Source organism: Pan paniscus, chromosome 13, assembly GCF_029289425.2.
Source record: "Pan paniscus chromosome 13, NHGRI_mPanPan1-v2.0_pri, whole genome shotgun sequence".
Classification (NCBI taxonomy): Eukaryota; Metazoa; Chordata; class Mammalia; order Primates; family Hominidae; genus Pan; species Pan paniscus.
The window spans coordinates 141,552,566-141,580,240 of record NC_073262.2 but is presented as its reverse complement, the minus strand read 5'-3'; the positions used below and the strand labels follow the sequence as shown (position 1 = coordinate 141,580,240).

Sequence of the window (27,675 nt, the reverse complement as noted above, 5' to 3'; positions counted from 1 at the left end):
GATGGGTGGGCTTCCCAGGCTGGTGACCATGAGTGATGGGTGGGCTTCCTGGGCTGGTGACTGGATGATGGGTGGGCTTCATGGGCTGGTGACTCTGAATGATGGATGGGATTCCCAGGTTGGTGACTGTGGATGATGGGTGGGCTTCATGGGCTGGTGACTCTGAATGATGGATGGGATTCCCAGGTTGGTGACTGTGGATGATGGGTGGGCTTCCCAGGCTGGTGACTGTGGATGATGGGTGGGCTTCCCAGGCTGGTGACCATGAGTGATGGGTGGGCTTCCTGGGCTGGTGACTGGATGATGGGTGGGCTTCATGGGCTGGTGACTCTGAATGATGGATGGGATTCCCAGGTTGGTGACTGTGGATGATGGGTGGGCTTCCCAGGCTGGTGACCATGAGTGATGGGTGGGCTTCCTGGGCTGGTGCCTGGATGATGGGTGGGCTTCATGGGCTGGTGACTCTGAATGATGGATGGGATTCCCAGGTTGGTGACTGTGGATGATGGGTGGGCTTCATGGGCTGGTGACTCTGAATGATGGATGGGATTCCCAGGTTGGTGACTGTGGATGATGGGTGGGCTTCCCAGGCTGGTGACCATGAGTGATGGGTGGGCTTCCTGGGCTGGTGACTGGATGATGGGTGGGCTTCATGGGCTGGTGACTCTGAATGATGGATGGGATTCCCAGGTTGGTGACTGTGGATGATGGGTGGGCTTCCCAGGCTGGTGACCATGAGTGATGGGTGGGCTTCCTGGGCTGGTGACTGGATGATGGGTGGGCTTCATGGGCTGGTGACTCTGAATGATGGATGGGATTCCCAGGTTGGTGACTGTGGATGATGGGTGGGCTTCATGGGCTGGTGACTCTGAATGATGGATGGGATTCCCAGGTTGGTGACTGTGGATGATGGGTGGGCTTCCCAGGCTGGTGACCATGAGTGATGGGTGGGCTTCCTGGGCTGGTGACTGGATGATGGGTGGGCTTCTAGGGCTTGTTACTGCAGGTCGTGGCTCAGGGTTCTGTTTTCACATATGGCCTGGTCATTGTCCATTTGTCCATTCGGCCTCTTAAGTGAAATGGGGGCTATTTGGGATGTAACGATCATCACACTGGAAACACCTCCCAGAGTAGCTCCTGTCGAGGCTGGAATACAAGCTCAAGATCAGCAGAGGGTCGGGGGCTCAATGAGTGGTGGATGGAAGCCTCTCCTCTGTATCTGGGGTGACCATGACCCAGGTGGCGCAGGGAGTGTGCAGACAGACAGGGCTGTGTCCCAGGAGAGGCCTTTGGCCAAGTCCTTCTGGGCCGCTGCGTTCCATGAGAACTGTTTTATTGAGAGGGATGGTATGTAGTGGATTGAGAAATTGCCATAGTTGGAAAAACAAGCATAAAAACTGCCAGAAAAACAATACTAAAGATAATAGTGCCAGATCCAGGGAGGAAGGCAAGTGTTAAGCATGTGGGACATTGCAAATTAATTTTAAAAAAAGAAGAGGAGGGAAATCTCGAGTTGTCCATGCGCCAGTGCTGGGGGATTTGGCCGGATGGTGGTTCTCACTGTGTTTCAAGTGTAAGATATACTTTGATTAATTTCTCTAGACTTCACCAGAGTTACACCAGCAACTCCCAGAACACTAATTAATGAGAAGAGGCGGACAGTGACTCATGCTGGACCGAACCCAACTGACGAAAACCCTCCCAGCCCTCAGAAAGCATCCCGGTCCTCATGCAATGGGAATCGCCTCAACCAAGGCAGCCTTGGCGGGAGGTCAGAGGGATGATAGAGGCGAGCCCTGATTAATGGGTGTGTGCGTGCGTGCGTGTGGACACTCCTGCACAGGCTCTGGGTGTGTGTTCCCAGGAAGAGCTGGCAGGGACATCTGGCAGGCATGCTTCCTCATGGGGTCACCCCACCGGAGGCTGACAGACCTGCTGGGCCCTCCAGGGTTTAGATTCCCAGGAAAACAGCGGAAGCCTGAGCAGAGGGAGCTGTTGGGCTCCCCAGCTCAGCCGCCACCCGGGTGGGAAGTCACCTCTTCCAGCTGGCCCCGACCACGCAAGGCCGTTTTGGCTGGCCCAGTTCTGCTTGAGAGCTTGGGTGGTAGAGAAGGAGCACAGAGGATCATTCACTTCCGTAACACATTGGGGAAAGTGGACAAAGCAGAAATGATTTGCAACCTGACCTAGAAATGGCATACGAAGATGGGAAGACACCCAGACATGTATTTGCTCTCCCCGTCATGAGTGGCTTTGGGTCCTCCTGCCATGTCTGGACACTGCGGCTGCAGAGCCAACTGCCACCTGGCCGGGCCACAAGGACCCACAGCTTGAGGCTCCTGGGGGAGTCGAGATTTGGGGGTGGAGCATCCATTGTTCTCAATTTACAGTTAAGAGGAAGCACATTGCAGTTCGTTGCAATGCACGTCCCACGTGCAGGCGTTCCAGCCAAGCTCCACAGAGGCAGCTTGTGGGTGTGCACAGGGACCCTCAGCCCTCCATTTGGGCAACAGAAGACATATTAGCCTTGCACAAGGCAGCTTGTCTTCACCCAGGGTCCCCGTGGAATGGTTTGAGCACACAGAGCCAGCGTGCTGTTCAGGAAGAAGTAGTATTCTCTTCCAAACCTGTGAACAACCAAATGGTAGCTGAATGTTTCAAAGCTGGTGAAGGTGAAAGTGCAATGAGCCAGGGGGAAATCAAGGCGGGAACACAGAGATTAAGAGCAAGGACTCTTCAGGCCTCGCTTCTGCCAGTCATACAACGCCTGGCCAGGGACCAGCCTGTGTGGGCCCCAGGTCCCCTACCCACAGATGATGCGGATGGTGATGGCACCAGCGCAGAGGACTATGGAGTTAACGCAGAACAGGAAACTCAACAAGGCATAGCCCACAGGAAATACCCAGTTGTTTTTCCACGGTGCTTTTTTTTTTTTTTTTTTTTTGAGACGGAGTCTCGCTCTGTCGCCCAGGCTGGAGTGCAGTGGCACGATCTCGGCTCACTGCAATCTCTGCCTCCCGGGTTCACGCCATTCTCCTGCATCAGCCTCCCAAGTAGCTGGGACTACAGGCACCCGCCACCACGCCCAGCTAATTTTTTGTATTTTTAGTAGAGACGGGGTTTCACCATGTTAGCCAGGATGATCTCGATATCCTGACCTTGTGATCCATCCGCCTTGGCCTCCCAAAGTGCTGGGATTACAGGTGTGAGCCACCACGCCCAGCCTCCATGGTGCTTTTTTAGGATACGCTTGGTGGGCAGTGGTGTGACTTCTGAGGGCTGCAAGTTTTACCCTGCAGAGGGCACAAAGAGCCCACAGGGTAGCATGTCCCAAATGCCGTCACCAAGGCATTAACCTGAGAATGGTAGGCATGACCATGCACCAACACAGTCACAGAGACATCTTAGACTCCTAACGTGTAAGGAAATACCGTGGGAAATACAGGGCTTTATCACAGAACAGGGAAGGTAGCTTGATGGGAAGGGAGTGGGAAGGGTTGACCTTCAAATTACTGAGACAGGGAGCAGGGGGACTCTGGGGCACAGAGTGTGACTTGCACCTCTGTGTGCCTCTGGGACTCACTGCACTCACCTGTACATGTGCACTTTGCATTCACAGATTACTGTGGTTTACCAATTGAGGGTGGGCCCGATGTGGTAGAACAGGCTGAGTATGCTGGAAACGTGGACCAAATGCACACCTGTGCTGCACACACACAGGGAGGCCCCATCAGCGCTTGAGCCCTGGCCCAGGGAATGGCAGCGCTCACTGCTACACTGGACCAAGATGGACTTGCTGTGGGTTTATGGATTCAGCACTTGATTGGGCAGATGCAACATGCTAATTGCCACACTAGGAACCAGAGTCCAGCAGGGAATAAAGGAGACAGTGGCCAGACCATCACAGGGCTTGAGTTGCAGTGGGTAGAGACATGCAATTAGGCAGGAAGGCAAATTCCAGCTCTGCACCCTCGTCTCTTGGTGTCTCATGAAGAGCATAGAGAAGAAGCATGGTTGAGTTTAACAAGTACAGGCACCCAGACCATGCCTGCAACATGGAAGAAGAAAGCCGAGAGGGTTCTGGGGGTTTCTCTTCAAGTCTGGAGAGCTTTCATTTCTCACGTAGAAGGGGGATGCCGAGGACCAAGGGAAGAGCAGTGCCCAGCTAAAGGTTGCAGCTGCCACTAAACACGGGTCCCCACGCTGACCCTGGTCGGTCCCTGCTCTCACACAGTAACAAGCAGAGGTAACTTCACACACAAGAGTATCATCTTCATAAACTTTTATTTTTGTGTACTTTTGCTTGTTTTTAATCAACCTTTTTATCTTGTGATAATTGTAGATTCATATGCAGCCCTAGGAAATCATACAGGGAGACCCCCACATGCTTCACTCGGCTCCTGCCAATAGTAACATCTTAGAAAACGACAGTGCAGCCTCACAGCCAGAAAATTGACATTGACATGGTCAAAATATGCCACCATTCCATTCTTCAACTGTCCCTTATCGTGGGGGTCCCTCACATTGTCATCTTACAGCCGTACCCACTTTCCATCCTCCACCCTAATTCTTTTTTTTTTTTTTGAGATGGAGTTTCACTCTTGTTGCCCAGGCTGGAGTGCGATGGCGTGATCTTGGCTCACTGCAACCTCAGCCTCCCAGGTTCAAGCAATTCCCCTGCCTCAGCTTCCTGAGTAGCTGGGATTTCGGGCATGTGCCACCACACCCAGCTAATTTTTTGTATTTTTTTTTTTTTAGTAGAGACGGGGTTTCTCCATGTTGGTCAGGCTGGTCTCAAACTCCAGAACTCAGGTGATCTGCCCACCTTGGCCTCCCAAAATGCTAGGATTACAGGTGAGCCACCACGCCCAGCACCCCCACCCTAATTCTTTGCAACTGCTCATCTGTTCTCTATGTCTACAATTCTGCCACCTCAAGAACGTTATGTAAATGGAATGATGCGGCATGTGGTCTGGATCCGGCTGTTTTCACTCACCACAGTTCTCTGGAGGTTTGCCCTGGTTTCTGTGTGTTCAATACACGCTCCTTTTCATTGCCTCATAGTATTCCATGGCAAGGATGCAGCACACACACCTCATCTCACCATTCACCATTTGAAGAAAATCTCTGTTGTTTCCAATTTTTGGCCACTATGAAAAAACTGCTATGAACATTTATGTACAGGTTTTTGTGTGAATATAAGTTCTCATTTCTCTCAGATAAATGCTGCCCAACAGTAAAATTGCTGGATCATATAGTATTGAAAGTTTAGTTTAGTTTTGTTTTGTTTTGTTTTTTTGAGATGGGAGTCTAGCTCTGTTGCTCAGGCTGGAGTGCAGTGGTGCGATCTGTGCTCACTGAAACATCTGCCTCCTGGGTTCAAGTGATTCTCCTGCCTCAGCCTCCCATGTAGCTGGGACTACAGGTGTGCACCACCACGTCTGACCAATGTTTTTTGTATCTTAGTAGAGATGGGGTTTCCCCATGTTGGTCACGCTGGTCTCAAACTCCTGACCTCAAGTGATCTGCCCACCTCAGAATGTTTAGTATTTTAAGAAACTTCCAAACTGTTTTCCAGAGTGGCCGCATCATTTTATAGTCCACCAGACATGTATAAATGATCCAGTTTCTCCACATTCCCACCAGCATTTAGGGTTGTCACTGTTTTTACTCGGCCATTCTGATAAGTGTGAAACGATATCTCATTGTGGCTTTAATTTGTATTTCCCCAGTGGATGATAATGTTGACTATATTTTCACATACTTATTTGCAATCTGTAGATTGTTTTCTGTAAAATGTCTGTGCTCCTTCTTTGCCCATTTTCTATTTGAATTGATTTTTTTACTATTGAGTGGTGAGGTCTTTATATAGTCTTGATACTTCTCTTCTGTCAAATATGTGGTTTGCACATATTTTCTCCAGGTATATAATTTGTTTATTCATCCTCTTAACAGGATCTTTCACAGAGAAAAAGTATTAAGGTTTTGATGAGGTCCAGTTTATTAATTTTTCCTTTGATAGCTTGGATTTTTGGTGTCAAGTCTAAGAAGGCTTTGCCTAGCCCTAGACTCAAAGGTTTTCTCTTCTGTTCCCCCCACTTCCCACTAAACGTTTATAGTTTTGGGTTTTACATTTAAGTCCATGATCCATTTTGAGTTAATATTTTATAAGGAGTGAGACTTAGGCTGTGGTTCATGTTTTGCCTTTTGATGTCCAATTGCTCCAGCACCATATAGTGCAAGGCTATCTTTCCTTCCTTGAATTGTCTTTGTACCTCTTTTAAAAATCAGTTGGATCTATTGGTGTGGGTCTACTTCTGGGTTCTCTGTTCTGTTCCATTGATCTATGTGTCTCTCCCTTTGCTAATGTCATACACTCTTGATTACTTTGGCTACACAGTAAGTCTTGAAATTGGATGGACTGATTCCTTCCACTTTATTCTTTTGCAAGTTGTTTTAGCTATTAATTTCTTTGCCTTTTCAGATGAATAGACAAGAATAATATTGTCAGTTTCTACAAAAAATCTTGCTGAGGTTTTGACCAAAGTTTCATTAAACCTGCACATCAGTTTCAGGAGAATAGACATCTTTACTATGTTGAGTCTTCCAATCCATGAACATGGTATGTCCCTCCATTTATATCAATCTCCTTTGTTTTCTGTCATCTGCACTGTGTGGTTTTAGCATACAAGTCCTGTACGTGATTTATTAGAACCTAGGAATTTCAAGTTTTTGGAACAATTGTAAATAGCATTGTATTTTTAATTTCAGTGTACACATGTTTGTTAGTAGTATATATAAATACAATTGATTTTTGTATGTTTATCTTATACCTGTGAACTTGCTGAATTCACTAGTCCTAGAATTTTTTTTTAATAGACTCCCTGGAATTTTCCATGTAGGCAACCATGCCATTTGCAAATAGGGAGTTCCATTTTTTCCTTTCCATTATATATGCCTTTTATTTGCTTCCCCCTTTTCTTTCTGCACATCCAGCAATATATTAGGTAAGAGTGGTGGAAGTCCACATCCTTTCCAAATTCCCAATCTTAGAGGGAAAGCATTCAGTCTTTTTCCATCAAGTAGAATGTAGCTAAGGTTTTTCGTATACACTTTTAATCAAGTTGAGTAAGTCCCCCTCTGTTCATATTTTTCTAAAAATCTTATTTTTTGCCATGAATGGGTATTGCCTATTTTAAAAATGTTTTTGTGCAATTAATAAATCAATTGATTTCTTTTTTAGCCTTTTAATATAATGAACCATATTTAAAATTTTCAAATACCACACAAGCCTTGCATCTCTGGAATAGATCCTACTAGGTCTTAGTATATAATTCTTTCTATATATTGTTGAATTTAATTTGTCAATATTTTGTGAAGAACTTTTGCACTGATATTTATGAGAGATATTGGTCTATAGTATACTGTTTTATGTACTGTCTCTGTCTGGTTTTGGTATAAGGGTAATGTTAGCCTCATAAAATAAATTGTTATCTCCTATTCTTTAATTCCAGAAAAGATTGTGTAGAATTAATGTTAATTCCTATTTAAGTGTTTAGTAGAATTCTCAGTGAAATTATCTAGGCATAAAGTTTTTTTGTCTTAAAACTATGAATTTAATTTTTGTAATATATGTACAGGCTATTCAAATGATCTGTTTCATATTGGGTAAATCGTGGGCTTGGGTTTATCTTAAATAAAGAAATTGGTTCATTTCTTCTAAGTTGACAGGTTTATGTTGAGTTGTTCATAGTATTCCCTCTCTATACTTTTGATATCTGCAGAGTTTGTGGCGATATCACCTGCTTCATTACTGATATTGGTAATTTCTGCCTTCTCTCATTTTTTTTGTCAGCATTGCTAGAGTTCTGTCAATTTTATTGATCTTTTCAAAGTGCCACTCACTTTGTTTCACTAATTTTTCCTATTGCTTTTCTGTTTTCAATTTCAGTGATTTTCTTTCTTATCTTTATTATTTTCTTCCTTTTGTTGGCTCACACCTGCAATCCCAGCACTTTGGGAGGCCAAGGTGGGCAGATCACCTGAGGTCAGGGGTTCGAGACCAGCCTGGCCATCATGGTGGAACCCTGTCTCTACTAAAAATACAAAAATTAGCAGGTGTGGTGGTGCTCACCTATAATCCCAGCTACTCTGGAGGCTGAGGCAGGAGAATCGCTTGAACCTGGGAGGTGGAGGTTGCTGCAGTAAGTCGAGATCGCACAACCACACTCTAGCTTGGATGACAGAGCAAGACTCCATTAAAAAAAAAAAAAGATTATTGATTTGAGACTTTTTCTTTTTTAATATATGCTTTTAGTGTTATAAATTTCCCTCTTAGCACTGCTTTAGCTGTGTCCTATGAATTTTAAGATGTTGTATATTCATTTTCCTTCAGTTCAATGTACTTTTTAAAATTTCCCTGAGATTTTCTCTTTGACCAACGTGTGGTTTTGGGGTTTTGTGACTTTTTTTGTTTCCAGGTTTTTGGAGTTTTTCCTCCATTGTTTTTCTATTATTGACTTCTGTTTGATTGCACTGTGGCTGGAGCACACACTCTGCATGATTTTCATTCTTTTGAATTTTTTGAAATTTGTCTTATGGCCCAGGATGTGGTCTGTTTTAATATATGTTCTGTTGGGATTTACAAAGAAAATGTGTTCTAATGTTCTTGGGTGGACTGCTCTAATAATATTGATCACATACTATTGGTTGATGGTGTTTTGAGCTCTTCTATATTCTTGATGATCTTTTGTCTAGTTCTATCAATGGTTGATAAAGGGACTTGAAGTCTCCAACTATAATTGTGGATTTGTCTATTTCCCTTTTCAGTTCTATTAATTTTTGCTTCCCATATTTTGCAATTCTGTTGTTTGCTGCATACACATTTAGGGTTGCTACGTATTTTTGTTGGATTGATCATTATTACTATATAATGTCTCCTCTCCAATTCTGGTAATCTTACTTGCTCTGCAATCTACTTTATCTGATATCGACATAGCCACTTCTACTTTCTTTGGATTAATGTTTGCATAAAGTATCTTTTAAAAATCTTTTTACTTTCAATCTGCTTATATCATTATATTTGAAGTGAGTCTCTTGTAGACAGTGTGTAGTTGAGAAATGTTTTTTAATCCAACCTGTCAATTTCTATCTTTTATTGGTGTTTTTAGACCACTTGCATTTAATGTAATTATTGATGCATTAAGACTTGTCTGTCATTTTATTTTATTTTATTTTTTTGTTGATTCTGTTTCATTTTTTCCATCTTTTTGGGGGTTACCTGAACATTTTTTAGAATTCCATTTTTGTTTTGATCACCAAAGGCATCTAAATGTAGGGTGCAAATATGTGTCACAAGTAGGTTTTCCTCTGTATTCTGCTCAGTGCCTTGAAGGTACCTCTCCTTCAACTCTCCTGGGTGTTGTATGGAGAATGTGGTGGTCCAGTTGGGGGAGATCTCAGATCAATGTGAACAGGGTCTCTCATTAGACTCCCCATCTTGAGAGGTCTCTGCACCATGTAGACTAGCAAAGCTACTGCAGTCCAGTTTTGCCTCGATCTTCAAATATCCTTGGAGTACTATCAGCCTACATTCTTCATTTTTATCTGGATTCCACTTTTTAAAAAATAGTTTAGCCTGTTTATTTCTTACTATCTTGTTTGCTCTTCATTGCTTTTAAGAATTAAAAACATTTTTCCAGCATTTTAATTTGTTTTCAGCAGGAATTTTATTTGAGTAACTTAGTTTGCTATTTTCCTGGAAGTGGAAGTTTCAAATGCTTTTTAAAAGACCTTCTAGATTGAGCTATTTTGGTTGCAAGTCCAAAATAAGAGCGATTCGTTGAAGTTCCCTCAACAACATGGGTGCCACTGCTTGGCTTCCCCCTCAAAGAAGACTCTGAGGCCAAGCTTTTATATAGATTACTCATTTTTTAAGTTCCCAGGGGAAAAGGGACTAGGGGGACCGGGCAGATGAAGGAGGGAGGAGGGAAAGCTGACCCAAGGCTGTGTCACCGAGCCAGTCGCCACTGCTGGAAACAGGGGCTTAGTTATGCAGAGGACCCTCTGAGCAGTCATGGACAATGGGGTCAGAATTGTCCCCTTATCTACGATGCGGAAGAGGGGTATTTATCTTCCTGCTTCTGTCCCATGGATGGAGAGTTGCTCCAGGGTCTGTGAACTCCCCTGTGCTGTCACTTATGGGACCCAGAAGAGATGAGTTCTATCCCATGACAGGTGCCCAGGAGCCCTGGGCAGATGATGAGAAGCATCTGACATCCTAGTGAAGCATCATCAGGACATGGGCAGGTTAAGAGGATGCGAGAGAGGCCCTAAAAGATGCCTGGACAAGGCTATGTACCGTAAAACAAAAGGTCTGGAAGGAGAGAGGCAATCAGGAATAAGGGTGACTGCCCACTCCACCTGCTCCAGGGGCAGTGTGGTCATCTTTGCTTCCTCCATGGCTCCTCTGCCAGCCTGCTCCCTCTCCATCCTCACAGGTCCTGGTCCCTCATCTCCCCAGCTTGCTCAGGGCTCACACACTGCAGCCTCCCCGGCCCCTGCTGCTGAATCCAGATGGGTATCCTCCTGGTCTCTGCTCTTGCAGCCAGTGAGCTCAGCCTCTGTGTTTCCCAGTCCCCAGAAGGACTCCACTTGGCCAGCTCATCTTTTTGATCCAGGCCACCCATGCCACAGCCCTTGGCAGCTTAGCGGTTGGCTGCCGTCTGGTCCAGCATTCACCCTGCTCCAATCAGCCAACGAGGAGGGACAGAGATTTGGCTGTTTACACAGAAGGGCTGTGGCAGGAAGACACTGTCAGCACAAAGGACATAAAAATGAAGGCAGGGAGCTTTGGTTTTGTTTTTTATTCATTCTTACAACTCCCAAGAATGGGCAGTGGGAGGAACTGGGCCTGTGGGGTCAGCAGGACCATGTGACGAAAAGAATGTGCAACTTTTTCCAACGTGATTCGCCTTGTCTTATTTTTTTTTAAATCTGTGAATTGTTGGGTCAATTCCAACATGATAAAGAGCCACATTTGTTAATCTTGGCATCAAAACGATGTGTTTTCAAAATCCGAACAAAACTAAAGTAACAAGTTTTAAAGAAGCAAGACTAAGAAGTAAAGAAGTCACATCCTGTGTGGAAAGTCTGTTTCCAAAGAAAAAAACACAGATGAGAAAAAACACTCTGCTGTGTGCTGAATAAAGACCTACCCCACCCTTGTGGGAAGCTTGAGCACTCTGCTCTGATGTGAGGGTGTGGGGATCCGGGTTCTAGACCAGCACCTCCTCCGGGGCTTCCGCACGCTGCTCATTGGGCGCACCTTGTTTAGGGTTCTGTTGAGGGCACTGTGGTGGCAATGGCACCCACGGAACAAGAAGGGCATGGGCACAGGTCTCAAGGGCCTTATCTCCGGCGTGTCCATCAGAAATGAGCGCCCTCACACCTGCCAGTCCAGCCACGCTGACGTGCAGAATGTAGGCCAGGACACTCCAGCTTGAGGAGCGGGGGCTGGGCTCGGCTTCCAGTACCTTTCTGGAACTTCTCATCTCTGGACATTGAAAACATGGAGCACCCACATAGCCCCCCGGCATGACAGCTAACACCTGGGTGGTCCTTTCTGCTCGTTTATCAGCCCATTACTTTCCCCAATGGCCCTGCTGGTTCTGTTTGGTTTCCACAGTCGCTTCCTTACAGATGGGGACGTGGAGGAAAACTCGGGCTATTTGCTGTTGTTTCTGTTGTTGTTTTTTTGTGCTGTGTTTTGTCAAATCAGAAAACTCTTCATTTGCTCTATTTCCAGCAGTGAGAACGGGCTGTGCAGAGGCCGCCCACACCTGGAAGGGGTCAAAGTGAGCCCTCGGTCGCCATGTTCACTGGGACTCCCAGGATGGCAAGCCTGGCAGCAGTTCCTGTTTTCTTCGGTGTCATTGGAAATGCTACTGTTTGGATGTAGGTTGTTGGGATGCCAATATATCTAGAAAGGCTTCCTTGTTCTCCCTCCTGAAATTCTGCACACACGACTGTTTTTAGCAACAGTGATGTAATCTCTATTTTTGGTGGCAGTTTTGAGCACCCTGTCCGTTGGAACTTTTTGTGTTGTAAACAGACAGGAGATCCAGCCCAAATGGAGGTAAGTAATAAGGACCGTGCACTCACCTCGGTGGAGAGGCCACGGGTTCGGAGACCTTCAGGAGAAGTTTGATCCAGCCGCTCAGTGATGCAGCAGGGACCGAGAGCCCTTGGGTGCCCTGCTCCCTCCACATTCCCAGGGGCTCCTCATGCTGCTCTGGCAGCTCTGCAGAAGGCCTCCCTGAAGAAAGGCAGCTGGTCCCAGCTAGAGTCCCAGGGTTCATGCTGGCTGAGCCCCCTTCTTGTTTCTTCCCCAACCCAGAGCTATTCTCACCTCCCCTGAAGGCCTTCCCAGGTGATGGGGGCCATGGAGACTGCATTGGACAGCTCTGTGCACTGTCCATGAAGCACTTGCTGCAGGACTCCCTTAGAAACGTGAGGCTTTAAACACCATGGGACCCCAGGAGGAGGCATGTGTCCAGCTAGCAGTGCCCCTCTGTGGTGTGGAGAACGTTCTACTCAGACGTTCCTGAGTGGGAACTTGGCAGCACAACTGGGCAACCTGTTGCTTCCAGCCCCGCGGGCCTGTAGACCCCCCACCAGAGATGGGCCCTCCTGCCAGGCTTCCTACCTTGTGCAACTTAGCCTCCTGCTGCACCCCATCCACCAGCTCTGCCAGCACGAGAGGTCATCCCACACGCTCCTGCTTCCAGGCCACCAGCTGTCCCCCATGGCCCCCATCTCCCCTGTACCCTCTGGACTTTGCAGAGGCCCCTCTGCTCTCCTTGGGGTTACAGAGCTCTGCATCTGTCTCCTCCCCTCCCCTGCAGCTGCTCCCAATCCTGCACCCCACACAGAGCCTGGGGCTCCACACTCCTTCACCACTGACCACACCTGCCAGGTGCTGCCTGCATCTCAACTCAGGCCACCTGCTCCCACCCTCCATGTTGGGTTCATGCAGCGATTCTCCCAGGCCACTCTGTGCCTCCCTCTGCTCCAGCGTCCTGCTGCCTAGGCAGCCGTGCCACTGCAGCCCTTGCTCCAGAGTACCTGCCTGGAAACCTTGCCCCGGCTCCCCAAATGCACCTCCCTTCCCACAGGACATCCATCCAAGGCCACATCCAAACCTCCAAATGCCTCCTGAACACTTCACCTAGAGGCCTCACCTGCCTGGTGGCTCACGGAGGCTGGTGCCATCGCCTCCCCCCGCCACAGCCAGACTGGTCTGCTCCCCCTCCTCTTCACGTCCCCTCTTGGTGATCACCTGCTCCCCCATTTCCCACCTCAAGCAGTCTCACCCTCCTCTGTGCCCCGCCCCTGGCTCCTACCTACGCAAGGTGGCAGCCTCTGGCCACCCTGCACGCCCAGCCATGCAGAGCCTGGGAAACGACAGGACATGTGGCTGTCCTTTCACGGCCCCTGTCACCTCCCCCAAGTCCAGCCAGGGCTGAGACGCCCCACACTGTGGCCCCCGGCATAAGGCCTTGATCCTTCCTGAGGGCAGGATGGGGGCAGTTTTGTTCTGTGAAGTTCCTTGGCCTTGAGCTTAGCTGGACCCCGCTCCCGGAAAGCCCGAGAAACAGACGTTCCTCTGTGAAAGCCCCTTCTGAGCACCTGCAAGGAGCACTCTGCCATCCCACTCCTGGTTCAGGCTTTCATCCGCTTGGAGGGCCTTGTCTTCTGTGAGTCCCCGCCTCAGCCTCACCTGGCTCCTAGGAGGCTCTGGGAAGGTTAGCTGGGCTGTTCCCCAAACAAGGGGCCACAGGAAGGTGGGGGCTCCTGAGGGTCTGGGAGGCAGGGGAGACTATGTGTGCCCTTTCTCTTCCCCACCTGAAACCTGACTTTCCCTCACTGGAGACCTGAGGATGGAGTGCAGTGGCTTAGCTAAGCTTCTGTTAACAGCATGCTCACTGTTTTGAAACAGAAATGAAAGAACATTTGGGAGTTGGGGTATGTGCAGAGAAAACATTTTCCTTGAATGTCTTTACTGAATGGGTGGGAATAGGTATGTGTGAAGGGGAAAAGTTCAGGGTACAGTGGTCAGGTCCTTGGGAGATGTCGGGGAGGGCCATCTGGCCCAGCTCCTGAGGAGGGTGGGCCCAGGCTCATCCTATACGCACTAGTCCTGACGCCTCACAATTAATCAAATGGCTAAAAACAAACACAAAAGAAGCCCTCAGCATTGTGTTACCAGGGCAGCGGTGTGATGTCATCTGTTCATTCCAAGCTGTCACCCCGAAGCTGAGTGAAGTACGTGGTGAGGACAGGCAGATTGTGCCTTACGTGCATAGTGCAAATAAGGTTTGTGTAGAGTATTTTGCTCATTGACTGTGGAATTCATTGATTATTTTATTCACTGCACGTTCAGCTCCTCAAAGCGTCTTCTGTGTACCTGGGAGGAGCATGGTGCCATTTCCCTTCCTCCTTCAGACTTTCTTCTACATGGAAGGCCCCGTCCTCCACAGGTCCCAGCCTCAGCTGACACTCGGGTCCCAGGAGGCTCTGCGAAGGTTTGCTGGGCCGTTGCCCCGCACGCCGGGCTACAACAAAGGTGGGCGCCACTGAGGGGCCTGGGAAGTAGAGGCGCAAGAATCTGTGTCAAAGCATGTTGCACATAGTCTGATTATTTTATTCAAAATCAATCATCAGATCCCGTACAAAATGTTTTCATGTAGATTATCTTACTCATTGTCACAAAAACCCACAAGAAAGGTAGAATTGAGGTTTCTAATCCCTATTTTATAGCTGAGGAAACTGAGACCCAAATTACATTTCCAACAGTGGCTTTCTGCTTCTTCCAGGAACACAGCATGACACGTGCTGTGAACCTCAGCTGTGAGACAACCGAAGGAGAGACAACATTCAGCAAAAACAGAACCCAAACCGTCCCCGTTTCTCTCAGCCCCAATTTCTCCATGGCTTGGAGTGCAGCAAATGTTTCAGCCACGCTCAAAGGGAACGCTTTGCTCTGGAGTCAGCATGGAGAGCTCGCCTCGACTCCCCTCCATGCCGCTCCTCACCAGCACTGGCTGGGTTTGAATCTCAGCTCCCTGGCTCCTCACTGTAAGCCCTGGAATGCAAACCCCAAGGGCCAAACACCCCGAGGCTCTCAGGTCCCAGGCGCGGACACCTTCCTGGCCTTGGCTGTCACGGCCCAGATGGAAGCAAAGACAACTCCCCTCTCCACAGGTCGGCTGGTCCTCCTGCCCCGAGAGCAGGAGCCCAGGCACAGGCTCTGTACAGAGTTCTCCATCTACTTCTCCCAGGGTGGCTACGCAAAGGCCGTCTGCCTCTCGCTCTCTGGGTCCCACCTGCAGCCTGTCCCAGTGGATTCTGTAGGCTCCACAGTGATGCTGGGAAAAGACCCAAACACCCGGACAAAGCACGTGGACAGCAGCCAATGCCAAAATGGCAGGAAGCAAGGGAAAGGCAGCTGGCTCCGACCCTTTGCCAACCGTGTGCAACGCTGCAGGCACCTAGAGCCAGCGAGGAGCTACCAAGCTGGTTCCCATCTATGCTTGCAGCGGCTGCTGTCACAGAGGCAGGACAGGGGTGCATGGCTATGCCAAGTATCCTTCTGGGATGAGCCGATTCTCTTGTCCCAGGTCGGGCATGATGGAGAGGCCAGAAGGTGTGTTTGAATGGCAGGCATTGGGGGTTTGCAAAGGGCTGTGATTTCCTGGGCCTCCCGTCTTAGGCAGGCTCTGGGTTCTCCTTGGTTCTTCCCTTGGAGCAGGGACCTGGCTTTGGATGGCCATGGATCTTTCCTGGTTTCTGCTGTTATCTTGCTGTGTGACCGAGGTCAAGTCCACACTCCCTTCCCAAGCTTGTTTTCTCTGCAGTAAAATTGCCATTTGGAACTGAACCCTTCAAGGGGAGGCGGCTGAAACAGTGGGGGTGATGCTGGGTGCTAAGCCCTACCCCTTCTCCTAAATACCTACTTCTCTCCTTTTTTTTCCTTTTTTACCTATTAATGGGTTAGACAGCCAAAAACCCTCTCTGAAAGAGTGTCCTGGCCCAAGTCCGCCTGGGGCACTGTTGTGAGCCTCAATTTCTATGGATCTATGCCCGGAAAGCTTTTAGCATAAAATGTTTTAGGTAGAAGACCGTGACCACGGAACAGGGTCAGGACCCCAAAACAGGACCGAGACCATGAAACAGGAAGCAAGCTACATCCAGCACCCAGTGCAGAGAGAGGGCTGGGGACGCCGACACTCCACCTCCTTCCCAGCACCCAGTTCAGAGAGAGGGCTGGGGACGCCGACACTCCACCTCCTTCCCAGCACCCAGTTCAGAGAGAAGGTGCTCCTTCCCAGCACCCAGTTCAGAGAGAGGGCTGGGGACGCCGACACTCCACCTCCTTCCCAGCACCCAGTTCAGAGAGAAGGTGCTCCTTCCCAGCACCCAGTTCAGAGAGAGGGCTGGGGACGCCGACACTCCACCTCCTTCCCAGCACCCAGTTCAGAGAGAGGGTGCTCCTTCCCAGCACCCAGTTCAGAGAGAGGTCTGGGGACGCCGACACTCCACCTCCTTCCCAGCACCCAGTTCAGAGAGAGGGTGCTCCTTCCCAGCACCCAGTTCAGAGAGAGGTCTGGGGACGCCGACACTCCACCTCCTTCCCAGCACCCAGTTCAGAGAGAGGGCTGGGGACGCCGACACTCCACCTCCTTCCCAGCACCCAGTTCAGAGAGAGGGTGCTCCTTCCCAGCACCCAGTTCAGAGAGAGGGCTGGGGACGCCGACACTCCACCTCCTTCCCAGCACCCAGTTCAGAGAGAGGGCTGGGGACGCCGACACTCCACCTCCTTCCCAGCACCCAGTTCAGAGAGAGGGCTGGGGACGCCGACACTCCACCTCCTTCCCAGCACCCAGTTCAGAGAGAGGGCTGGGGACGCCGACACTCCACCTCCTTCCCAGCACCCAGTTCAGAGAGAGGGCTGGGGACGCCGACACTCCACCTCCTTCCCAGCACCCAGTTCAGAGAGAGGGCTGGGGACGCCGACACTCCACCTCCTTCCCAGCAAACTCGGAAGGCTCCAGGGCATCCCTGGAGCTGCTCTGGCAGAGAAGAATCAGTGTCCACACGTGCGGCTCTCGCTCGAGGAAGGGCAGGGGCGACGTCAGAGGCATGCTTTGCACAGCACACGCTTCTAGAATGGCTGGGATTTCAACCTTTAAAGTCTCAACTCCTTCTTCCTCGTCAGATCTTGGGATTTTGAAAGTGATTCCTAAATGCCTTTCGATCTCATTTTTGCCCAAGGAGATGGTCCTAATTTACTGCATTCCAATTGGAAACATTTTTGAGAGTAAAAATACCTGAAGACATGTTAGGCCTGGAGATAGCAGACTCAAAATTAAAGCAGGGTCCCCTCCATCCACCGCCCCCCAGATTGCATTAAACACAGCATGTTGGGGATCAGTGAGTTGCCATGGCCCTGCAATCAGACATTTTGCCCTCTGAAATTTAGTCTTGATTTTGAAGCCCTGAGTTTAGTATATTTAGATGAGCTGACGGGCCCAGGGAGTCACTCAGAAAGGGTAGAGGTCCTTCAGAGCTGCGTTAGATACAGTGGGAGGGGGTCAAATTGCTAATTTCATCTGCCACTGAAAACTCCCAAACAGCAGAGAACTTCCCAGAAGACTTGTGAAGTTGGGAGTCTGCAGGTGGCGGGGGTGGGGTGGGGGGGTGATGGCATTCTACCCCTAAGAGAGCATTTTGAAGTTGAAGCTCAACTTAAAATATTTGTGCCTATTTTTGAGACAGGGTCTTGCTCTGTCACCCAGGCTGGAGTGCAATGGCACCATCTCAGCTCACTGCAGCCTCGACCTCCCAGGCTTGAGCAATCCTCTCACCTCAGCCTCCTGAGTAGCTGGGACTACAGGCATGCACCACCACACTTGGCTAATGTGTGTATGTGTGTGTATTTGTAGAAATGGGGTTTTGCCCTGTTGCCCAGGCTGGTCTCAAACTCCCGAAATCAAGCCACCTGCTCTCCTCGGCCTCCCAAAGTGTTGGGATTACAGATGTGCATCATCGTGCCCAGCCACATTATGCTTTTTAGAGGGACATCACCAATCAGACAGTGGCCTGGGCTGGACACAGCATCCCTGGAAGACGGCCCCTCTCTAGGGTGTCATCTGCCATTAGCCAAGGACCCTCTTGTCTCTCTAGCTCCAAGTCTCCACAGAGGATGTGCTCAAAGTGAGTGTGTGTGGCCTTGCCCCCCACTTCTCCTGCCTGCAGGTGGGGAGGGAAGCAGGTGGCAGGAGGAGGTGGCTGTCTGGGGCTGCCCTCCTCTGTACCTGTGCGTGATTTTACTCTATGCTGAGTGCCAGCAGGGAGGATGGGAAACAACATTTCTGTCTGGTTATCAAATGATCGCCATCATTGGCCTCATGGCATCACCACTGTCTTCATTGCTGGCACCTTCCCGTCCTCCCTCCAGCCAGGGAAGTCTGACCCAGGCACAGGTGACAGGAAGTGTCACTCTGCCTTAGGGGTCTGCAATCTTGGGATGTCAAACAGGCCCCACGGTGCCTTGCACCCCTGGTCTCACACTCTGTATCATTTTCTGTACTGTTCATGTGGTTCTCAAGGCAGGCGTGGCCAGGGAGTGGGACAGCTTTGTGTCCGTGTCTTGGAGCTGCTGCAAAGAGGCCCCGAGGGCCGGGGGCTCAGGCCACAGAAACGGATCTTGTTCTGGCAGTGGGGGCTGAAGCCTGAGATCACAGTGTGGGCGGGGCTGGGTCCTTCTCAGGCTGTGTGGGGGGTTCTGTCCCAGGCCTCTCTCCTGGGAGTGCAGGCACTGGCTCCGCCCATGTCCTTCACCTCCCCTTCCCTCTAATTGTGTCTGCCTCTGTCACCACATCTCCTCTTTATGAGGACATTGGCCCTATTGGATCAGTGCCCTCTCTAATGACCTCAAGTTAAATCAGTGACCTCTGTGGAGACCCTCTCTCCAGATAAAGCCTCCTTCAGATAAAGCCTCTTGCGGATAAAGCCTAAAGCACTGGTGGTGAGGACTTCAACGTGTGAATTCCAGGAGGACACACTTCAGCCCATTACAGACCTGATGGCTTCTGCCAGACACCCAGCCGATCCCCATGGCTTATGGAAGAAGAAGACAAGTGGAGACGGGGAGGTGGTCGGGCGACCCTTTCCACGGCCAGCAGCAACTGCACCCGTGTCTGGGCACTTCCTGGGTGCTGTAAGCCCCCATGCATCATCAAGACGGAGGCCCAGGCAAGGGCAGGCGGGAGCTGAAACCCGTCTCAGGAGGTGGATATTTTTATCATTGGGTGTTTGTATTTTTCTTATTATAAGAGCCTTCGTCTTTTTCTTCTTGCACGTCGTTTATTGCTTGCTTTTATTCTTATCTGGTTGTTTTCTGTGTGGGTTACAGGTCCCCAAGCCACCTTCCCTTGGTCCCAGCCCAGACTGTGGCTCCCCTGTGTGTCTCCCAGGCCCCAGGATAGACGTCAACCGTGTCCCCTTGTGGGTGCCTTGAGCTTAGCACCTGCCTGTCCCTTCCAGGGGCCCCTCTAATACAGGACTTACATCTTCATGAAGACACTAACTGTACTAGTTCGTGTTCTCCAGAGGAGCAGAGCCACTCAAGGTGTGCACATCAGAAGAGAGCGATTTTAAGGAACTGGCTGACACTGGCAAGTTCAAACTCTGCAGGGTGGGCCGGCAGGCTGGAGACCTGGGAAGGAGCTCATGTCACAGTTCGAGGCCTAAGGCAGTCTGGGGGTGGAATTCCTTGTTGCTCAAGGCTGGTCAATCTCTTTGTTCTAGTCAGGCCTTCAACTGATTGGGTGAGGCCCACCCCCTTTGACGAGAGCCACCTGCTTTACTCGAAGGCTAATCTCATCTAGAAACACCTTTACAGGTGCATCCAGAGTAATGTTTGACGAGCTATCTTAGCACCGTGGTCCAGCCAAGCTGACTATAGAATTAATCATCACACCGTCTAATGCCAAAATAATTCAAATCTTTTTTTAAGTGAAAACAAGTTTATTAAGAAAGTAAAGGAATAAAAGAATAGCTACTCCATAGGCAGAGCAGCCCCAATAATTCAAATCTTTACTGAAGTCCCAAGAGGCTTGTGGGAGGAAGGTGTACTCCGAACGCACAGCAAAATCTTAACATTTCTCTCTCCCTGGCCACTCTCCACATTGCTTGCTATGACTCCCCTGAAACTGCTCCCCTCATTCTCAGCCTTGAACCCAGAAATACCCCAGCCCCCAGCACTCCTGCACTTCCTTCCGCCTCCCACTTTGTTCCTGTCCTGTCCTTCCTTCTCCTCCGCAGATGACTCCCAGCCACTTCCAGTCCTCACCCTGTCCCAACTTCTCCACCTTTGTCTCTCCACCAGCCCTGAGGCCTCACCATGCAAGTCCAGGCACTGAGCCAGCAAAGGCAGAATCCACCGCCCCCAGGTAGGGAAGGGGAGCAGAGAGCACAGGGCACTCTTCCCTCAGAGAGCACAGGGCACTCTTCCCTCTGCACATTTCCTGGGCGTCTCCACCCCATTGCTCGCGAAGCTTGGAGAGCTGGTAGCTTACGGAGACAAGACTCCCCCAAGCCCCTCAAGACTGCAGGCCCAGCCCTCCCAGCTCCCCTTCAGATCAGGGAGGAGAGAGTCACAGTGTTTCTGCTTCTCCAGCACCACCGTCCAAGGTGGAGATGATGTCAGCAAAGGGGATATTGAAGCAGATGGAGTGGTACAGATGGTGGGTCACTAAAACGCAGGTTGAAGGTACGTGCTGCCACGGGCTAAGCCAAGAAGATGGGAAGGTGGGTCTGTCTGTTGGAATATAAATCCTTGGCCCCAGTGTTCCTGGTGGAGAGTCCCCCAGCATGAATGCTTGCTGGGCATGCTCAGTTTAGGGGGGGTTGATCCAACAACAGGCCCTACTTCTTTCATAAGGACTGAGGCCACTGTGGGAGCATGGGCTGCCTAATGCCGTCCCAGTTGTTGCTAGATGAAAGGCCGGACCTGCTCTGTAAATGTCTTATTTGATGCCTTTTCTATGATGCATGTCCTCCTGGAATGGGGCTCCTGCCTTTGTCAGTCCTGGAGACCCACAGGGATGTAGATTGTGCCTTTTGGAAAATGCTTCCAGTGGCCCACATGTTACGTGCCTCTGTCCATATTTTCAACAAGCTTTTCAGAGCACAGTTTTAATGTCCATTAAGGAACTATCTCATTTGGCCAAGGGAGGCATACACGGGTGAGTACTCTAAGATAACACAATTTGAAGAGATCTGATATGAAACTGTCACACTGGGGTGTGATCATTCTCACTGCAAGAGAAATACTTGATTAAAACGCATTGAAGACATATTTTAAATTAGACCCTCTCTCAGTGCATTTAAGACAGATCCACTTTACTTTCCAGGCTTTTCACATCAAGTCATGCCTATGCCCACAGACAGGGGAGGAGGTGGCATGAGGCTCCGAGCTCTGGAGCCTTGGAAGTCAGGCAGGCCCCACTGGAATTACAGCCCCCTACTCCCAGGCAAGTCAGCTCACCTCTCCAGAACTCTGTGTGCTTCTCTGTGAATTGGGGATAAAGAAGAGAGTCCCTGTTACTTGCTTTTTTATGGGCTTAGTCCTCTCTGTCCAACGAGTGTGTGAGAAAGCAAAGGTGACTGTGGCATAGACACCGGCCGCTTACTGCATGGTCCCCATTCAGACATCCCTGCTCCTGACTCCTCCCATCTTCTCAGGCACACCTAAGGAGTCAGTCTCTCCTGACCGATGGATCCAACGACACAGCTGCGACTGAGCACCAGGGGGACGTGGCGCTGGGAAATTGTCCCGGCAGACGAGACTGAACCCTAGAAGGGCCCCATGGGAAAACTGATAAAGCCTGAAATGTGTGTGCAGACATGGGCCTCTTTATTACCACACAACGACCATTAAAATCTCTCTGCCATGGTGTAATTATTTTCCATAAATTATTGGGGTACTGGTGGTATCTGGTTACACGAGTGCCTTCTTTAGTGGTGATTTGTGAGATCTTGGTGCACCCATCACCTGAGCAGCATACACTGCACCATATTTGTAGTCTTCTAATCCCTCGCTGCCCCCACTCTTCCCCCAAATCCCCAAAGTCCATTGTATTGTTCTTATGCCTTTGAGTCCTCATAGCTTAGCCCCCACATATCAGTGAGAACATACTGTGTTTGGTTTTTCCATTCCTGAGTTACTTCACTTAGAATAATAGTCTCCAATCTCATCCAGGTCACTGCAAATGCTGTTGATTCATTCCTTTTTATTGCTGCATAGTATTCCATCATATATATATATCCATCCATACATATATATCAGAGTTTTTTATCCACTCGTTGATTGACAGGCATTTGGGTTGACTCCACGATTTTGCAATTGTGAATTGTGCTGCTATAAACATGCCTGTGTAAGTATTTTTTTCGTATAATGACTTCTTTTCCTCTGGGTAGATATGGTAGTGGGATTGCTGGATCAAATGGTAGTTCTACTTTTAGTTCTTTAAGGAATCTCCACACTGTTTTCCATAGTGGTTGTATGAGTTTACATTCCCACCAGCAGCGTAGAAGTGTTCCCTCTTCACTATGGTGTAATTTTTAAGTTTAAGCTTTTAATCTCAGATGAATCTATCTATCTAATCTATCTATCTATCTACCAACCTACCTGTTATCTGTCTACCTATTATCTATCTATCCTAAAATACTAACAAGCTTAAAATGGAAAATAGCTATTTTCTCCCTCCCTTTCACATCCCAGAGCCCGAGCGTTGGGAGGGCTCTTTCAGCGTTTTTATCCATTTCTTCTGGTATTTATCTCCACATTTTAAAATAACATGCTTAGGCTGTGGGGGGTGGGTGGCTCACACCTGTAATCCCAGTACTTTGGGAGGCCAAGGCAGGTGGATCACCTGAGATCAGGAGTTCAAGACCTGCCTGGCCAACAAGGCAAAACCTCGTCTCTACTTAGAAATACGAAAAATTAGCCAGACGTGGTGGCGGGTGCCTGTAATCCCAGCTACTTTGGAGGCTGAGGCAGGAGAATCTCTTGAACCCGGGAGGCGGAGGCTACAGTAAGCCCAGATTGCACCATTGCAGTCCAGCCTGGGTGACAAAGCGAGACTCCATCTCAAATACTACTACTACTAATAATAACATTCTTAGAATGTTCTTTATGAATTCTTCAGTTCTAGACATGATCTTCTGTCTTTCTACACCGGGAGCTGAGGACTCAGCTCTTTAACATCCACCTTCCCACCTGTTTCTGCTCCTCGTGTGCCTCTCAAAATTAAGTCTTAATTAATAGTTGAATCTGTTTTACTGTTTCCGTAGTTATAGCTGTGTGATACAATCACAGTTCACAAAACGAAATCAGATACTGCACTGTAATCCCACTTCTTTCCTTTTCAAACTTTTCGTTTTTCTTAAAGTTAATCATTGTTTGTTTCCTGTTTTTCTTTTTCTTTTTTTGGTGCGTGTGTGGCTTTTTATGAACTTTTCACTAATTCAGCTCCAAACTTTGCTTAAAAAACAAACAAACAAACAAAAAACCCACACAAAACACCCGGGGTCTCTCAGCGCCATTGCTTTCCTTGCAGACATTTCTTTGGTGACGCACCCAACACTGGGCTGGTTTGCCCAAGGCCACTCTGGAACCCTGCTTGGGATGTTGCTGTCTAGGTGGGATCGTTTGCTCCCCAGATCTGCTGGATTTTGCCCTAGTTTTGGGGGAGCTTGTTGAGCCAGGCCAGCGGGGAGGGAAGCAGACCTTCTCCCATTTGCCCGGGAGATCCCTGCTCTGTGCCCACCTGCTGCGTCCGTGGGCTCCCTCCCCTCTGGTTGGGGGTCAGTGGGGGCCTGTGGAAGGGGACCGGTGGGTGGGAGGAGAGCAAGCCAGAGTTTCTTCCCTGGCTCTGTCCTTCTCTGTCATGCACAGCCCTCAGGAGCCTCCGCAGAGTGTCCTGGGCTCCAGCGACCATGCCTCCCCAGTGGCAGCTCACCACCTGCTGCCACCCTGGCTGTGAGCACCCCACACTCTGCCGCACCTCGCACATAGCTCTGGCCAAACTTCCCTCAAACCATGGAATCTGGGCGTGGGCCTGGTGTCCTGCCAGGCCCTGGTGGGGAGGCCTGGGGCTGCTGCTGATGTCTTTACTCTGCACTCACAACTGACAGGGCACCTGGGTCCACACACCGGGGGTGGAAGGCATCACCCCACTGTCCCAGCACTGTGGTGGGGCCGTCCAATGTGGTTCCAATGGACAAGGCTTTGCTGAGGCCAGGGGGCCTGGCTTCTCCCCACTTCTGTTTCCACAGTGGGGTCTCCCATAGCCTGTCTCCCCCCATGGCTCTCTCTGTTCCAGCGTGGAGCAGTGATGTCCCTGGAGATTCAGAAAGAATCACGGGGTTCCTGCAGCCCACCCCACCTTCCTTCTAGTCCCAGAGCCTGGGTGGGTGGGCAAGGCAGTGGGCTTGGGTACCCCAGGGCAGGCCCACTGGGTTGCCACAGATGGTCTTGACCTTGGCTGAGCCTCCACTGATTGTAAAGGTGACACATAGCCCTCTCCCGCCTCTCTGTTGTTTTATTTTTCCAAATTGCCCAGAACCTGGGCAGGGGAGAGGGACGATAACTACTAGCCCCCTCGATCATCCTAGAACTGGCGCTTCCACATCAGCACCGCGTGTGCCACTCCTGCAGTGCTTCTTTCCCTCCCTCCTCCTTCTTTCTTTCCCTTCCTCCTCCTTCTTCCTTTCCCTCCCTCCTCCTTCTTTCCCTCCCTCCTCCTTCTTTCCCTCCCTCCTCCTTCTTTCCCTCCCTCCTCCTTCTTTCTTTCCCTCCCTCCTCCTTCTTTCCTTCTCGGTGTAGGACATTCCCGTGGCCCTTTCAACCCGGAAACGCATGCCTCTCAGCTCTGAATCCTGCTTTTCTCTGTTCTGTCTTTCTGGGACTCCTCATTGGACTTCCTGGATTTGTGCTCAAATCTTTTTGTTTTGTTTTGTTTTGTTTTGTTTTTCTTCTTCTCTTTGTCTTTTTGCCCTGCTGCGTATGATTTCTCTCATTTCATCTTCCAAAACTGCTACTAAAGTTTCCATTCAAGAAATGGTTTTCCTAATTCACAGGAAATCACTGGAATTCTCAGTTCTCTTTTTTCGCCTGTCGCTGTATCTCAGAGGTACGGGAGCTTCCGGTCGCTGTATCTCGGAGGTGTGGGAGCTTCTCTCCGGCGGCACCTCTGATGTGCTTCTCTCCCTTCCTCTGTGCTGCTTCTGTGTGTTTGTTCTGGCCTGTCTGTCCTGGGTGTCCATTTATAATGGAAGCTGAGAGGGGTTCTCCAGCCTCCTGCCTGGAGAGGCAAGGCTGGGTTTCCAGCAGCTGGCATTGAGCAGGGGAGAAGTGGGGAGCCTCCTAGAGTCACCCCGAATCCTCCATTCCCACCTGCTCCACAACGCTGTGCTGGGGTTCAGACCCTTCCTAGACCCCTCCAGCTGGCAGAAGTGGGGGAGAGTGGTCATCAACTCTGAGCTAGGAAGAGGGTCTCCCCGTGTCTCTTGCAGATCATCAGCCGGTCCTGCAGCTTTAGCCCCATGCTGTACCTCAGAATTAGAGGTTTTGTCACCTGCCAGTCCCCAGTCCTTCTGGGACCAGCCTGCTGGTCCAGCTTCCCCGACTCAGGCCTCCCTGCTGCATTTCCTCTTTCGAGGTTCAGCCGAGGGGCTGCCCACCCTTCCCCACTCATCTTCCATGAGCCTCCCAAGGTCTCCTGTCTGCAGGCTGCCCCCGTCCCTCTCTCCTGCGCATTCACAGGTCATTCCTTCTTTGATGTCACTTTCGGGGGCTGTATTTGTTCCTTGTGGCTGCTGCACCAAACAACCACAAACTGATAGCTTCAGAAGTGGATTCTCCCAGAGTTCTGGGGGCAGAAATTTGAATCAAAGTGTGGGCGGGGCTGGTTCCTTCTGGAGGCTCGGAGGGAGCGCCTGTTCCAGGCTGCTCTCCAGCGTTCCTTGGCTTGTGGACACGTCACTCCCATCCCTGCCTCTATCATCTCCCAGTGTTCTCTGAAATCTCCCACTGCCCTTCTCTTGTAAGGCCGTCCTTGATTTAGGAGCCACCCCAAATCCAGATGGCCTCATCTCCAGATCCTTAACTTAATTACATCTGCAAAGACTTTTCTCAAGTAGGGTCCATTCACAGGTTCCAGGGGTTTAGATGTAAACATATCTTTTGGAGGATTTCCGGGGGAAGCACTGATAATCATGCATGTGTAACCGGTCACACCTAAACACGCATCCTGCAATGCAGAGCTGCCGGACAGCTTCCTGCCCGCCCTGCTCCCTCCCACGCTTCATCCCTAGACCCCCGGAACCCGGGCATGGCCTGGTCATCCTTCCTGGCCAATGCACCCCAGCACCTCTCCCATCCCTCTCTCCTCCTCCGGCTCCCACTCATGCCCTCCCCACTTTCTTTCGGCAGTCGGGCCTGTTTCCTGGGTCACTGAGTCAGCGAGTGATGAGACCTGCTGGAAATATGTGTGGAGGATGGGCGAGTCCACTCAGCCTTGGATGGGGCAGCAGGAAAAAGGCAGCCCTGAGCCCAGCCCAGGTCAGGATGAGAGTCTTTATTCAGGAGGACAGAACTGGCAGTCGGCAGCAAGCAGACCCAGAAGTAGATATTGGGGGCTTCATCTCAGGGAGACTGGGGCTTGGAGGGGGAAAGTCAAGTCCACCGGGGTGCAAACCGGTGTGGCCATGAGCAGGCAAAGGGCGTGGCTGTTTCTAAAGAGCCCTGACACTCCCAGGCGGCTGTCGGGCTCCTTGAGGGAAAGGACACTTTGAGTCTTCCTACGGGCTGGGGGTCAGAACGGACCTCTGCACTACGGTTTATGAGGTGCCCACATTCAATCCCATAAGGGCTGTCATCACTGTACTCTCTGGGCCTTCACTTGCTCTGGCCTTTGCAGCTCAGGTGGCTCCGGTCCTGTGTGGGCAGTGAGGTGGTGCTCCATGGATGGAGGGTTAGACCTGTCTTACCCCAAGCCAAAGGGCTTAAGAGGGAGACAGAGCGTGGATGACCCCGCCTACAGAGAAGCAGGATGCAGGGACGGTACACAGGAGCAGGCCACATGCCCCGTACTCTTCCTCTGCATGCGGTGACTGCTCTGGGTGCCCTCTTTCAGATGGTCCTGGCCCCAGACGACGTGGCATCTTAGCCTGTGGGTTGAAGGCATCTGTGGGGCAGATTGCCTCTGTACACGTTGGCCCCTACGTGTGGCGGCCCGCAGGCATACCCATGCCACACACAGTGAGGTGTTCGACGAGCCTCCGATGGCACCGTTTCTATAACTGACAGCCATTTTCATGGCCCTGCAGGTGCAGGATAACACTGCTGCACCTGGCCTCTGTAGCCACGTGGAATATACTGCCTCTCCCCAGGACCCACCCTGCCCATCCAGGCCTCACTCTTCCAGACAGCCCATCCCCACTCTGCCTTACCCAGAGGCTGTCTGGTCTCCTGTGAGGGCCCCCACCTCCTCTTCTGGGGTGCTCAGGGCTGCCAGCAACCCTCCAAACTATGTCACTCAGAGC

At 50.3% G+C, this 27,675-nt stretch overlaps 1 protein-coding gene across 3 annotated transcripts; it reads left to right on the top strand.

The window, feature by feature from the left end:
- The first annotated feature begins 725 nt into the window (after positions 1–725).
- LOC100969264 (uncharacterized) lies at positions 726–24,954 on the top strand. Of its 3 annotated transcripts, none has more exons than XM_055109447.2 (3): positions 14,301–14,376; positions 14,877–16,769; positions 17,010–24,954. In XM_055109447.2, exon 2 carries the CDS (start codon positions 14,886–14,888, stop codon positions 15,714–15,716), a length of 831 nt encoding a protein of 276 aa, XP_054965422.1. In that variant the 5' UTR covers positions 14,301–14,376; positions 14,877–14,885; the 3' UTR covers positions 15,717–16,769; positions 17,010–24,954. The 3 variants fall into 3 exon arrangements, with proteins under 3 accessions (XP_063451420.1, XP_054965422.1, XP_063451419.1); XM_063595349.1 differs by adding an exon at positions 14,506–14,626 and having other exon boundaries at positions 14,308–14,376; positions 14,877–24,954; XM_063595350.1 differs by having other exon boundaries at positions 726–16,769; positions 16,958–24,954.
- Positions 24,955–27,675: the final 2,721 nt, after the last annotated feature.

What these genes read in the sequence shown, in the direction of transcription:
- LOC100969264 (XM_063595350.1), top strand. Translation starts at nt 14,886, where the DNA reads ATGACACGTGCTGTGAACCTCAGCTGTGAGACAACCGAAGGAGAGACA.